The 15,056-nt window shown below is 36.2% G+C and overlaps 1 protein-coding gene across 14 annotated transcripts in view; it reads right to left on the reverse strand.

Annotated features, from left to right (window-relative positions):
* Positions 1-15,056, reverse strand: part of gro (TLE family member transcriptional corepressor groucho) — a 33,735-nt gene that overhangs the window by 1,260 nt on the left and 17,419 nt on the right. For 8 of the 14 annotated variants that reach the window (XM_017612819.1, XM_017612822.1, XM_017612817.1 and 5 more), the window contains 11 exons: positions 12,980-13,043; positions 12,834-12,878; positions 12,079-12,216; positions 8,141-8,170; positions 4,913-5,119; positions 4,728-4,826; positions 3,260-3,316; positions 2,849-3,031; positions 2,493-2,767; positions 1,140-1,813; positions 881-1,080 (listed from right to left, as the gene is read on the reverse strand). In XM_017612819.1, the coding sequence (XP_017468308.1) occupies positions 881-1,080; positions 1,140-1,813; positions 2,493-2,767; positions 2,849-3,031; positions 3,260-3,316; positions 4,728-4,826; positions 4,913-5,119; positions 8,141-8,170; positions 12,079-12,216; positions 12,834-12,878; positions 12,980-13,043 (1,972 nt within the window). The remainder of the gene's footprint in view (positions 1-880; positions 1,081-1,139; positions 1,814-2,492; positions 2,768-2,848; positions 3,032-3,259; positions 3,317-4,727; positions 4,827-4,912; positions 5,120-8,140; positions 8,171-12,078; positions 12,217-12,833; positions 12,879-12,979; positions 13,044-15,056) is intronic. The other 6 variants (XM_017612823.1, XM_017612825.1, XM_017612824.1 and 3 more) reach the window with 6 other exon arrangements.

Consider the following 15,056-nt stretch of genomic DNA (forward strand, 5'->3'; position numbering starts at 1 on the left):
TGCATGTCAATGTTTGTAATAATTTCGGGTACTAAATTAAAACTGAACTCACCTGGAATATGCTAGCACCATAAGGTGTTCGCCAGGCATTCAATAGATTATCCTTGCCAGTGGAGACGAACCATTTGCCGCAGGTGGCAAAACGCAATGAGAGCACACAGCTTTCATGCAGATGCAGCTGATATTTGTCTGGTTTGGATGCGTGCAACACTTCAACATGCGAATTCTCCATACCCACAGCGAGCCATTCGCCTATTGAATTAGATTAGAGTATAATAATGTCTCAATTCTATCGCCACTTCGTCATTTACCTGTCGGACAATAGCCCAGCGAGAATATTTGAGAACTGAAATCGTGTTGCTGCAATTGCCGTCCCTCACGCAAATCCCATGAACGCACCGTATTATCTAGTCCGCCAGTCCACAGACGTGAACCATCCGGACTGATGTCGATGCATGAGGCGCCATCAGTGTGTCCTTGGAATTGACGCACCAGTATTTCATTGTGTAGATCCCAGACGGCTATATTGCCATCGCTACAGCACGAGAAGCACACCTTCGAATCGGGACTTATGGCGAGCGCATAACAAGCCGGCGCTGCCGATGTCAATTCGGCTTTAATGCGTGGCGTCGGACTGGCCAAGTCCCATATGGAGAGATTAGACGCCTCGCCGCCCACAATTAACGTGCGACCATCGGGCAGTAATTTAACGGAGCGTATATAATTGTCACGTTGCAGACAGTCCAATTGACTGACTGGATTTTTATTGTTTGGCTGTGAGATGTCCCAAACTTTAACGCAGCCTTTGCCACCTGTATAAACGTACTTCGTGGGATTCGAAATANAATAATTTCGGGTACTAAATTAAAACTGAACTCACCTGGAATATGCTAGCGCCATAAGGTGTTCGCCAGGCATTCAATAGATTATCCTTACCAGTGGAGACGAACCATTTGCCGCAGGTTGCAAAACGCAATGAGAGCACACAGCTTTCATGCAGATGCAGCTGATATTTGTCTGGTTTGGATGCGTGCAACACTTCAACATGCGAATTCTCCATACCCACAGCGAGCCATTCGCCTATTGAATTAGATTAGAGTATAACAATGTCTCAATTCTATCGCTACTTCGTCATTTACCTGTCGGACAATAGCCCAGCGAGAATATTTGAGAACTGAAATCGTGTTGCTGCAATTGCCGTCCCTCACGCAAATCCCATGAACGCACCGTATTATCTAGTCCGCCAGTCCACAGACGTGAACCATCCGGACTGATGTCGATGCATGAGGCGCCATCAGTGTGTCCTTGGAATTGACGCACCAGTATTTCATTGTGTAGATCCCAGACGGCTATATTGCCATCGCTACAGCACGAGAAGCACACCTTCGAATCGGGACTTATGGCGAGCGCATAACAAGCCGGCGCTGCCGATGTCAATTCGGCTTTAATGCGTGGCGTCGGACTGGCCAAGTCCCATATGGAGAGATTAGACGCCTCGCCGCCCACAATTAACGTGCGACCATCGGGCAGTAATTTAACGGAGCGTATATAATTGTCACGTTGCAGACAGTCCAATTGACTGACTGGATTTTTATTGTTCGGCTGTGAGATGTCCCAAACTTTAACGCAGCCTTTGCCACCTGTATAAACGTACTTCGTGGGATTCGAAATGGTGACGGCACACACGACTTCGCCGTGTGATAGAGTGTTGATTTGTCGGGCGTGTCGTGGTATACCGACACCGACCAGTGCGTCTGAAGGGAACGGCACTGGCTGTAAGCTGCCTTCGCCGTTCATGTGGAACGAATAAGCACTGCAAGGGAAATGAATTGTAAAATTTAATTACAATTTTAAATCTATTGTAAGTTTGTATATTTTTGAAGTAAAACTTCTTTGCCGGCAAAACGTGCTACTGAGCAATTTAGAGTAAAAATTAAATTTTAGGCTTAGATTAAAACTAATTAATACATTAGCATTGTTACAACATCAAAATGTATTATATAAATTTCTGCAGAATGACAAGTCCAAAAAATAAAGAGAGATGTTTCACTTTCGTATTCTTGGCAGCACGCAATTTTCTTCTTTTTTCCTTTTTTGAAAATAAAATGTATGCAATGAGTTTNGGGAACGGCACTGGCTGTAAGCTGCCTTCGCCGTTCATGTGGAACGAATAAGCACTGCAAGGGAAATGAATTGTAAAATTTAATTACAATTTTAAATCTATTGTAAGTTTGTATATTTTTGAAGTAAAACTTCTTTACCGGCAAAACGTGCTACTGAGCAATTTAGAGTAAAAATTAAATTTTAGGCTTAGATTAAAACTAATTAATACATTAGCATTGTCACAACATCAAAATGTATTATATAAATTTCTGCAGAATGACAAGTCCAAAAAATAAAGAGAGATGTTTCGCTTTCATATTCTTGGCAGCACGCAATTTTCTTCTTTTTTCCTTTTTTGAAAATAAAATGTATGCAATGAGTTGACTTACGGCTTTCCACCAGTTAACGCTTGAGGATGTGGAATGCCATTTGTTCGTACGTGCGCATGCGGATCGTAGGGTAGTGGTGGCGGTCGACCATATGCCGGATCGGATGGTGGTCTTTGATAGGGGTCAGCAGGCCGCTGATATGGAGAGGCTGGGTAACCAGCTGGCGGTGGTCCGCCTTGTGGCATCAGCTGTTTGGGATTTACGCCCGGTGCTGGTGCGGCAGCATTTGGGGTGGGAGTGCGTGCCTTGGCGCCCGGTGTGCCTGGCTTGTCCATCTGTAGAAGGGTGAAATTTCAAAAATTAATATGCAATTAGAAAAATATTTAAATGATGGGCAAAAAGTCTTGAGAGCTCACATCTTTAGTTTTTAGGCTGGGAGTTGAACGCGAAGAGCTGGAGCCGGAACGAGATGGTGGTCGGTCTGTTGGCGGTTTGACACCACTACTGCCCGGCTTATCGAGACGTTCACCGTTCAGACTTTCACGATCGCGCGCTTCCATTGACATGTGTTCGCCATTTGGACGTGGCGAGTGGGATTCCTGTGACGCAAGAAAAACAAGTTCATAACTTAACACTGATAATCAAGACTAAATAAGCATAGATGAAGATTTAAAAGAATAATGTGGAAGTAGTAAAGTGGCCGGAATGCGGGTGTAGGGAAAGGACTTGGGCTATTTATTTTGTTTACTTTACTAATATTTTTCTTAAATTGTGATATTGACAATGTTGTTCTTTTTATTTTTTTTTGGTCAACAAACTCAACTCACCATTTCATTTGCAACATCTACGACTAAATCTTGATCGCTTTTCTCTCCTTCATCCTCCTGCAAAAATTTTGAAAAAAAATAAAAAATATTATCAACGCACGCACTGTTTGTTTTTTTGTATTTTTTGTTTATGCATTTCTACTAAAGCAAATTCAAATCAAATACTAAATTAAATACTTTATACGAAAAACACAGTTAAGCTAAATCGATACAAGAAAAAAAGAAAGTGACCAAGCGAGAGAAGTGAGTAGCAGGAGAGAAAAAACTGCGTTAACAACTGCCGGCTAACGAAAATAAATATACCAAATATTTGATAAATAGAATGGCAGACAGCAGAGCAGCATACAAATAGCATTCTGGTATAGTGGTTTCGGAAGATATAATGAATAAGTTACTTTGGGGTAGTACTAGTTTTTGAAAATACTACTAACTAAAACCAACAAATAGTAACCACAATATAAAAAATAAGCCAGCATTTTTTTAAACACTACAACAGCCATACCAGCAAAGAAAAACGGACGAAAATTAAAAATAACAGAATACATAAAACGGCGCCAGAGCGTACTACAAAAAGCAAGAAATATGCAAACAGCAAAAATAACAAACGCCACTACTACTACTACTACTACTATTACAAACCAAATACACAGTATTGCTAGAAACTAAATTAGAGTTAAAACTATAGCTTAACTTTATTTAACTGCATTTAATATTGTTGGGTAAGAAACAAATAAACTATACTAAAGGACAGACGTGCATAGGCACAGCGCCATCCTGCTGCTACTCTTGTATTAACTTTTTACTTCTTTGCTTTTTTACTGCTTCTTTGTTTGTAACAAAATATTATGGTGAGTTGAGTTTTACAATTTTACTGCAAATAAATTTAGCAACTAATTTTCTTATGTGTGGCTTACATTAGTTATGCCTGAAGGCACATTTGTTTACAATTTACTTCAATATTTGCTTATTACATATATTCTTTGGCAATAACAATTCATACATTGTAGCAAGTATGCCAATACAAAAGAACAATACAGTTTTGTAATCATTCATTTGTGACTGAACTGATACAAATATATAAATTAACCAAAGCCAAAGTGTATAAGCATTTCATTAGCGCCTTTAATTGACGCTCACAAACGCATATTTATTTATAATTGTTTAAATGTCAAAAAAAAAAAAGTTTATAAACTTGTCTAGGCGAGCAGGACAGTGTGGTGGTGGTGTTTTTTGATGTTGTAGGTAGTAATACGATAGTGAAGTTTTGATTTTGGTAATACGTAGATATTAATAAACTTAGATTAATATTAGGTACATACAGAGGGCGATTAATATTGCTTCGTAATAGACAAATACATAATCATTTATGCACAATTACACAATTGCATTGCTAATTTCGCGCGTTCGCCTTGCCAGCTAAGCCTTTGTGGCATAAACACTATAACTATGTATGTACATATGTACTCACTTGTAGTTTTTCGTCTTTTCGACGCTTCGCATCATTTTCGATGTCCAATGGTGAACGTGTACGATATTTCTCGCGATCAGCTGGTGACACTGAATTGCGCTGCGGTTAAGAAATAACGAAAATATGTGTATATTAAACAAGAGGGAATCTTACAAATAAATATATTATAAACATAGTACACTTACCAAACGTTCTTCAGCGCCAGCTGGTCCATCCAGTCCGGTTGGTTTAATGTCGGGACGATGATGATCTGTTGGTGCTTTCAGCAGGCCTTGTGGCGCATGTGGTAAACCCATGGAAGCGCCCAGAGCACCAAATGGGCCAGCTAATGGCGCTAAGCCAGCCATCGGTTGTGGCGGGCCACCGGGCACTTGTTGTGCATGTATTTGCTGCTGCATATGCGGAAGCAATGTCAACGGAGCATGCAAGTGAGAAAGATAGAAAGTGAAAGATGTTATTATTAGCTTATTTTAATTGGAGTATTCATTTATAATTGCTTTTACTAAGCTGCTTTAAAATACGTATATTTTGGGTTAAGCATAGAAAAAGTTTTAAATTAAAGAAATTCATTAAACAAGAGCTCAAAAAACACACATTCAAAAAGAGTTAACAAACAACGAACCAATGGTGATGGACGGCAGAGTATGGCAGATTTAAGGTTATTTTTTTTTTGTTCCACGAAGTTAAATGACGGCGAGATAAACAAGCGTAGCGCGATGATGGCAAAGAAATTTATGAAAATTTGAAATTCCTGTATTTTAAGTTTCTATGGAATAAATTAAACCCTCTTTTATGCAACACGAGAAATATAAAGGATACGTTTTAACTGAGGGTATTCAAACAATAAGAATTCATTCAATTAAAAATATTAAGAGGAAAAAATTAATTTATTAGAGAGCCTAATTTATAAAAAAAAAATAATAATTTCAACGAGTTTTTGTTAGCCCATTCAAATTCAAGTTATGTAAAAATTAAGCCGATAACTTCTAAGTAAATCTAGTTTTCACAAAATCCACATATGTATTCAAAAAGCTAGAAGTGTGTTTCTATTATCCCCGAATTGCGCAATTTCGATTCTCAATTCCCATCTGAAATTTGAATTTGAAAGTTTGTGCGCACTGCAGCTTAAGGCTTTCTTTGATTCTCTGCTGATCCCTTAGCAAATTCAAAATATAAGCTAATCTGTGTTCTTTATTGTTTTTAACGAATATTTGATTTCATTTTTTTTTTTGTTTAGAACAAGTTTTTTTGCGTTGTTTATTAGCCGCAAACCTTTCTTCAGCATCATTCACAATAACGCTTATGCCTAGTTTTCACTAGGCATTAAAATAAAAAAAATATATATAAAAAATGTCGTTAAAATATATTTCATTTGAAATTGAGTTCACAATGTCCTCAATTCGAGCCGAATTTCAGGTAACAGTTTTGTGTATGACCAAATTGAGATCCTACCACAATATCAGCCGAAACTGAGAATAATGCCCAAATTGCGCGATTTAGGGTCATGTTCATATCAAATTATTAGGTCAATGGCATTTTAAAATAATATATATTCTCCGATATCCTACACACATATTTTTGCACGTTTTGTAATAAGGGATTTCCACTGGACATTCAGTTGAAAAAAAAAAATGTTTCAGACATAGTGGGACACTCCAAATTGCACGTGCCATTACGTTAATAAAATAGTAAGTGGCAAAAATATCTTGTAATTTCAATGCCAATTGGATATTCGATATAACATTTGTTCAAAAAAAAAAAAATCCTTCACTCAGTTAGGGCAGCGAAATTAAAAAAAAAAAACGGTTGCAGCGTATGGTATCTTTTTTCCTCTTTATTGATTTGCGTATAACTAAAAGCAATTATAAACTTTAAAGAAAGTTAAAATATGACTTAACAAAGTGTAATCTAATAAGCATTAAAAGATTTGATGTATGTATACATATGTATCTCCAAACATTCAGTATTCTGCATTTTTTCTTTAATTCAATTGCAAATATAATTTGTATAAAATATAGCGATTTGACAGCAGAATTTTTAACTAACAATTCCAAGAACCATAAAAACAATTTTATAATTTCCACTAACGTTTAACTGAAAAAGGATAAGTCCACACGGGTAGATGAATAGCAAAAGCTGAGAGCGCCAAGCACAAAAGCGTAATGCCATGCAAAGCAAATATAATTCAATACAAACAAAATATACAACTGAAGACGGGAAAATATTACCGAAAAACTGAGTACTTATAAAAAAGATCCAGAGCTAGAATAAAGATATAGGAAAGAGGAAATCGAAACAAAAGTACAAAAAAAAGGCAAATGCAAACACTTTCTGAATAGATGAAATTTAAGAAAAAAATATACACACTAAAATATTTCGAGGTTCATGGTTACTTCCCTAATTTCACTACATTCACCAGCAGCATTGAGAGCAGTACATTTTTCCCAAACCGAGGGACTCAGTGGATAAGTAGGACTTCAGAAGATTCAAAGCTTTTCTTTATAAATTAGGGTAGAAACCGAAGACAAGAATAGCTGATTCTACAACATCTCTTTTGATTGCGTCTTCATAGAATATGCCGAATCAAATTTAGAGAGACAATTGCTCAGAACAGACCAAAATCGATGGAGCATATATAAGTATGCTCTTATTATAACAGCTAGACTAATGGTGTCTATAATAAAACCTAAAACACTACTGCGCGAATCGGAAAATAATTTGGAAAAATAACTACTTCGAAAATTGTTGTTGTAAAGAAAGAAAAGCCACGAAATGTACCATGAGTCGAAAAAAGAGTTTTTTTTTTTTAATTTACATGTTAGACATAAGGCCAAAGTATGCAAGCGAACAAACACACATAAAAACAAGAAAATCGTAAGAGATGAAACATCCTTATCGCCAATTCAAACCGAATAAACTGCTCCCATAAATTCAAAAGCAAAATAAAAACAGATTTGGAAAGTTTTTTTTTTTTTTTTTGTGAAACCTAATTCTTAAGGAATTCACGATAAGGCTGATTAAAACAGAAATTAGCAGAAAGACATAACCAATATGAGAATATTTTCAAAAGCAAGAAGCTTAAACGATTAACGGCGTATGTGCTATCGTTATTAACTAACGATTACGGCGAGTAACAAACGAACGAACGCGCACGGGCATGAATGCACACGACAGGACAAAATTTAAACGTTTCAGATTATATATTATTGTTTCATAAAATGCGGTAACAATGTCTATATGCAAAATAGTTTTTTTATGTTAATTGTTAACATGAAATTGTTAGGGGAAAAATAATAAAATAATAAAAATTTAGGACAGAAACGCCGAACAAGTAACTGAGCATTAGATTAATAAAACTAGTGGTGGAGAAATAGCAGTAATAAATGTATTTAGAAAGTGAAAAAGGAACTTACTAGAAGTTGTTGAATTCCCTGATGCTGATGCTGCGCGTTGCAACATCAAACAAATTGATGTGTATGAAGAATTTATATATTTTTTTAATAGTCAATTTTTGTTGCATTGGTTTTTTTTTATTTTTTGAATGAAAGTGAGCATAAAATAAAATGAAAAAGAAATTAAGTATTAGAATATGTTTATTAAAAAAAGTGTAAACAAATAAGTAAGAAATTGGCAAACAATTCGCTTTGTAATGCATTGACGGAAAGTTTAATAAGTCATTTCNAAAAGTGTAAACAAATAAGTAAGAAATTGGCAAACAATTCGCTTTGTAATTCATTGACGGAAAGTTTTAATAAGTCATTTTTAAATAATAATGCGTTAATATCCCTGAATAAAAAATTTCTTAATGACTTGTCAATTAAATTTTTTCACAAAATTTGTTTGCATACACATTTGAGTTAACCCTTATCGTGTACTCTGTATATAATTAGGGGAATCACAAGACGTCTTAGCCTCAAAATTAAATTCGTATAATTTTAAACATTTTGGTGTTGTTTTTGTAAAAATTCCGTAAAAACATTATAAGTTATTTTACGTTACAACGCTTAAGACGTCTTGTGAATCCCCTAAATATACGATTTATGCATTTAAATTTTTAATTTATTTTTCAATTTATTTCCAAAAAATGGTAAAATATGACGCAAATATTCCATCTATAACATCCTTGGGCAATATGGGCACATTAGCACTCGATAAGGGTTAAAACAAGTCATAATTGTGTTGCTGCGCATCCAATGCATAAATGCCTCGTAACCGCGTCAACCTTGTAAACTTACTTAATTTTATATGAAAAACTGGTTTATTAACAAGGCTTACGCGGTTACCTGGCATTTAAGCGTTTGTATGAATACCCATAATGGGTTACTTGTTTTTAGCAAATCGGTAATAGGCTAACAATAAAACGGAAGAAATTCAACAAAGTTTACCATAGGCAATTTCGCAAAACTAATCAAAAATCCGCTGTCAAACCAATTACACTTTTGATATTTTTATTTATCTTTTTCTCCAAATGCATACATACAACAAACAGAAAAGTAAGCTTAGTAACGGCCAATAAATACATAAAATATTACATGTTATGATGATAACCTAGAAATTATACTTAAATGGAGGTTCGAATTTTTTCTTTTTCTCATAAGTCATATCAAAAAAGTATGAGATTTTTTCTATACAAGAGTTATGCACTTTTTACACCTAGCTTTTATAGAAATCTTATGGGTCGATTACGAATAGCAATCGAACTTGATTTTAACTTTAGTTGCTATTCATAATATACATTTTCCTTTCAGTAGCGTTGCCCATAGGCAACCCATTTGAGGTGCCGCTGCAATTCATAATCGTCCCATTTATTCAGAGGTTCGTTTTAGAAGCTCGAGGGGACGAATTTATTTTGTAATTAAGATCAATGTTGAGAAATGCAGATATATGCTTAATAAAATCAAAAACTCCTTTGATCAATGACCTTTAGCTACTTTTCTGGTTAACTGTGAATCTCGCCATTGTATAACTTCCACGAATTCGAGGCGAAAATATAACTAACTAAATTTCAAAAGTATGTATTAAAGCTGAAACAAATAATAGTCGCGCGAGGCAAGGTCCGGGCTACATGGGTCATAGGTATTTCCTTTTTGGTTGTTGTTGTTTCCGACAGGGTGGGTGTATGATGTATTATGGAACGAATTTCCGTCATCCCTTGTCAAATTTGGTTTGGAGACAAACCGGTTTCGGCGTTGTACCATCTTCAGTGTCATTTATCGTTCGGAATATGTATCTAAACTGCCCAGGCGAGCTCTTTAAATTTTTGGCCGAGAGAGTTAAGATGTGTGTTGAGCTTTTCATGAATTTGGTTTTCACAACTGGTTTATCAACGTTTCGATGGCAATTGGGTCTACGTAGCCTTAACGATCGTCTGTGGGGAATCGCTATGGTGCAACAACTTCTGGTAATGACGACTGACTAATAAATTTTACTTGCTTTTTCTATAACATGTTTTAAGGACTATCCTTCCACCTTTCAAAAGGTTTCATTGAATAAGTTTTAGCAGAGACATGCGACTTTAATACTATTTATCAGTAAGAAACTAAATTATTTTGTATTCTTTCGAAACATTTTACATCTCCACGATGGGACCTGGGAAACATTTTACATATTTTCTACTTCAAGATCCTCTTTAACAATCTAAAAAATGTAAGGTGATCAGAAAAGAATATCTCATATCTTATCTTTGTTGTTGGTAACATAGTAAGAAGAAGAAGACTGTTAACGATATTGTTTTTATTTGCAAGCTGGGGATTTACATTTTTTAGTGAATAGACGACAATCTTGTCAACACAAATAGAAATAAATTAAAGACAATAAGTACTATTTTAGAAAAACTGTGCAATTATAAAATTCACAAACATATGATTATTATGAAATAATCAAAAGCTTACTATATTTGCAACGAAAACCTTTCCTTGAACTCATTACATTTACATATTGATCGTTAGAGTTGCGAAGAGCGCATCCTTCAGCTCAGTTCAATTTGGGAGGGACCTCTCCGCGCCGTTTCGAGACCAAGTGAGGTTTTAGACAATCGAATACATATGGCTATACAGCGTCGGTCTGTATGAGCATTTGAACGATCTCGGCATAGTTAAGTGTAAAAAAATACGATTGCGAAGGACTAAGTGCAGAAGGACCTGTCTGCACTTGGGATGAACAACTGGCACAAATTTGCAAAGGAGAGGGGCAATTAGCGAAATATTTTGTACTCGGGCCAAAACGACAAAGGTTGCAGTACCAAATAAGATTTGTATGTACATATGTTCCTTTAACTAAAACTCTGATTGTGGCCCATTTTAGTATTTATCTCTCCATTGAAACGGTTGAACGGATTGGAATGATAGGTTATTATCTGGATTAACATATAGAATACTTTTCATGGCAAAAGAACTGTGAGGTTTATGGAAAAGGGGGGCTTGACATTGACAGTGTTTATTGTCCGACTTGATTGAAATACGGTACACGTTTTACAAATATAAAGAGAAATCAACCTACCAAAAATGGACGTGGAAGGTAGATGGTACCGAAGTGTTTTACAGTTCGAATTTTGTTCTAATGCGCCGCAAAGCAAGCGGGTATTGGAGGGTGTGTAAATATATACATACATAAATAGCGAATGAGTTCACAGAAAATTTTTCTGAGATACTTCGCTGACCTAAACGGGGTTAGTTAGTCGAAACAACAGCCCCTTTACTTGACGACAATGACTGAGATATTAACCGATCGAGGCGGGGTTGTTGTAGCCGCTACAACAACAACAGCAGAACCGAAATTTTTTCAAATTTGAAAATGAATAGGAGACCACAGCATAATACATAATTATTGTGGTATCACAAAGAACAATCTTACATTGTCTTACCTTACCTTTCCTGACCTAATATAATTATTGGCAGACAAATGCTAACTAGCGCGCTAGCGGTGTAGGTAGGTCTCTAGTAAAAACTAGTGCATTATGAGTTAGTTATTTAAACCTCGAAACTATTCGATTATGGATTGTGAGTGCGGGGTAATGCCAGATTTTTATAGACTCGACTTTTATTGTTACAAAAGTGAGGCATAATACAATTCAGCTAAAAAACATGGAAACTATCAAAAAAAAAAAAGGAACACTGGGTAATTAAAATATCTTGCTGTGATCAAAAAATGTACGCATCTCTTTAACCTCTTGAGCGTGCTGTGCATTCACATCATGATTACAAAATATTATATTACAACGAAATAACTGAGATTTATGCGCTTTAATACGCTTAAGGTATTAATTGCAGTAACATCATTAAGAGCGAGTAATGTAGAATGATGATGAAGTGTAGAAACGAAAAGAAGAAAGGTGTAACACAATAAAACTTACCCCGATGATTAGATTTAATTCTTGCATTGTAACTTGTTTCGCGCGCTCCACGGCATTTAAGACCTGCTGTTGATGATCGGCTTGTAAAAATGGTAGCAGCTGATTTATCAAAGTATTCAAACGCTTGGCAATTTCCGTCTGTGGCGCAGGATGAGAAGTTGGACAAGTAAGCGATTGAACAAACAAACGATGTNTGGCGCAGGATGAGAAGTTGGACAAGTAAGCGATTGAACAAACAAACGATTTTATATAGTTGCAGGCGATACATTTTTGTGTAATGTTTTTTTTATTTTTATTTCATTGTTTACGTTGTTCGGGCGGAAAGCGAGCGTGCATAGAAAAAGGTAAAGAAAAAAGAAAAAACAAATGAGAACAAATTATAAGGCGAAAAAAGGGCAAAAACACATTAAATGACTTTTTATATGCTAGACTGTGTAAATATAGGCGTTTGTAGCAAACAATGTTTGTGTACATATATTTATGTAATTGTGGCTTAATTTCTTGCTGCACGAAAGCGCCGACAGGAGTGTGCGCGCCCTTCAGCACTCGTTTTTCCGCCTGCCTCGTTGCACTCGACGACCACACCGCTACGGCTTTGCATCTTTACTTTACCTTTGCCGACATTGTTTGCGAGCAGTGAGGAAGTGGCAGGCAGGCAAGCAGTAAAGCGGCGAGGCAGGAGGGATGTGTTTATTGAATGAGCTGGTGTATTTTAAATGTGTTTGTTTGTATTTATTTGTGTAAGAGGAAATTACCTGTTTGTGCATTTCAACATTAAGGCCATATGACATCTCGTAGTACTGAAAGGTAAATTGAGGAAAAAAGTATTATTAAAAAAAAAACATGTTTATAAAAAATATAAATATAGCATAACCAATTTTTCATGTAGTTTAGAAATTACCATAACATAATGGCGCTGCATTTCGGTTTTCTCATTGGCAAGCTTTTCGCACTCCAACTTTAATCTGCAAAGCAGGAAAAGAACAAATACAAAGGGAAATCAGTAAGCATGTTTAATATTCAATGTGTTGGCAAGCAGCATGAGGCAGCAGAAAGCCTTTTACTTAATACAAAATAAGATGTTGATGAAAAGCGTAGGTATAAGTCGCTGTAAAAGAAATGCAGGGCAGATGAAAGAAACGCTTGAGTTGAAGAAAAATGACAACATACAGAGCATAGATTAATTAAGGCAATTAATCACTATCAAAGTAAGTAGTATAATTAAAGCGCGGAGTCATACTTTTCGAACAGGCAGTACGCAAAAAAAAAATAAAATAAATAAAAAAAAATTCGTAAACACGTCAAGGCACAAAAAACATTCACCAAGGCAAAGGCAATTCATGCGCAAGGAGAAGCCAGTACGAAAGCATAGGGGCGTAAGGAAGAAATACAAATAACAAAGCACAATTCCAGTGAAAAAGGGGAAAGGCAAATAAATATGCGTGTATACATGTATGTGCGGACAAGGACTTAATAGCTTTGTGCGCCCACAAAACCATGGTTAATACAAAAGCGACATGGAAAGGGGAAAAGGAAACCCGAGGCGATTATTATTCGCACAGTGTCACTGTTACTTTGAAAGTAACCGTGTTTTAAAATAGTATTCAATTCATGGTAGGGTCTGAAAAAATTGTCCCATTTTTTTTTTTTTTTTGTGTAACACAAACGGTTTCACCATGTAACAGTAAAATTCTGTAAATGTAAGCGCCTTTTTATTAGGTAGTGTCTACACACACGCGCCACGGTGACTTTTACCGTAGATCTACGGTAATTTTTACCGTGGATCTACGGTAAAATTACGTGGATTATGGGTTGCCGGAGAAAGAGAGACAGAACTTCTTTCTGCATAGGCGGCCTTCGGATTATAACGCTTACCACTCAGAATTCTCCTTTCTGTATTGCCCGGAGAAGTGGGACAGAACTTCTTTCGTCGTAATTTTTACCGTAAGACGGGATCGATTATGGGAAGGAAGGAGTTCGGCCTGCTAGTTAACGCTCATCATTCTCTTGGCCAATGAGGTATGGGGAATATAACTTTGGGTTGGGTCGTGGTCAATGTATGCTGGCTGAGGTCGGCGATCTTGATGCTTAGCCGGCACAAATGCTGGATGTGTTAAGTGGGGAAAAGATTCCTGCAGAGGTCAGCATTGTAAAATCGGTAGCTGTATGTCTTACCGCCAGTATCTACTCACAAAAAAATAATAAAAATTCAGTGCCCTACATACATACATGCCAGGAAAAGTCTAAATCACTGTGCAGCAGTGCTCTACCAATAATGGCAATAAAGTGTTTTAAGTATTCTCTCCTTTATGGTTTGAGCAGCCACATAGGTATGTATACTTCCCGGAACGTACACATAGCGATCCCTTTAGTTCATGTTAAATTCTATGCATACTTTTTTTGCTCTGTTAGCCTTGTAGTACACACTTTGTGCCTCATTTCCTCTACGTAATTCCCTGATGATTTTGTGCAAAACGCACGCATCGAGAAAGGCACACACNGATGGTGCTGCTGATGCTGCCTCCTCTTAGCTAGTCGTTTTGTTTGCCTTTATTTCGCGTGAAACGGCCGCCGAGCACAAAAACCAAAACATAAAAAGAAAGTAAACACACAATACAAATATTCACATTCATTCATACATACGTATAGCATTTGTACATACGTACAGTCATGTGAAAAATAATAGGACACGAATTCTTAGCCACTTGAAACTTCGCTGGAATTTGCTACATACTCAAAATTTTTCTAAAAATTCTTAACAAGTTTATTGTTGAGGTAAACTTTAGTTAATTTTTTCATATTTTTTTAAAGGTTGCAATCACTTGTAAACTCAAGGATCTATATTTTACAACGCTTTTTTTTAAATAACAAACATTAAACAAACAAAAGGAAAGTAGTCAATAATGGTCAATATGCCGTGTACCTATTATTTTTCACATGACTGTACATACATATGTACGTAGGTACATTTTGTGTAC

This window comes from Rhagoletis zephyria, unplaced genomic scaffold (assembly GCF_001687245.7).
Source record: "Rhagoletis zephyria isolate East Lansing unplaced genomic scaffold, Rhagoletis_zephyria_1.1 Rzeph_scaffold_00581, whole genome shotgun sequence".
In the NCBI taxonomy this organism is placed as follows: Eukaryota; Metazoa; Arthropoda; class Insecta; order Diptera; family Tephritidae; genus Rhagoletis; species Rhagoletis zephyria.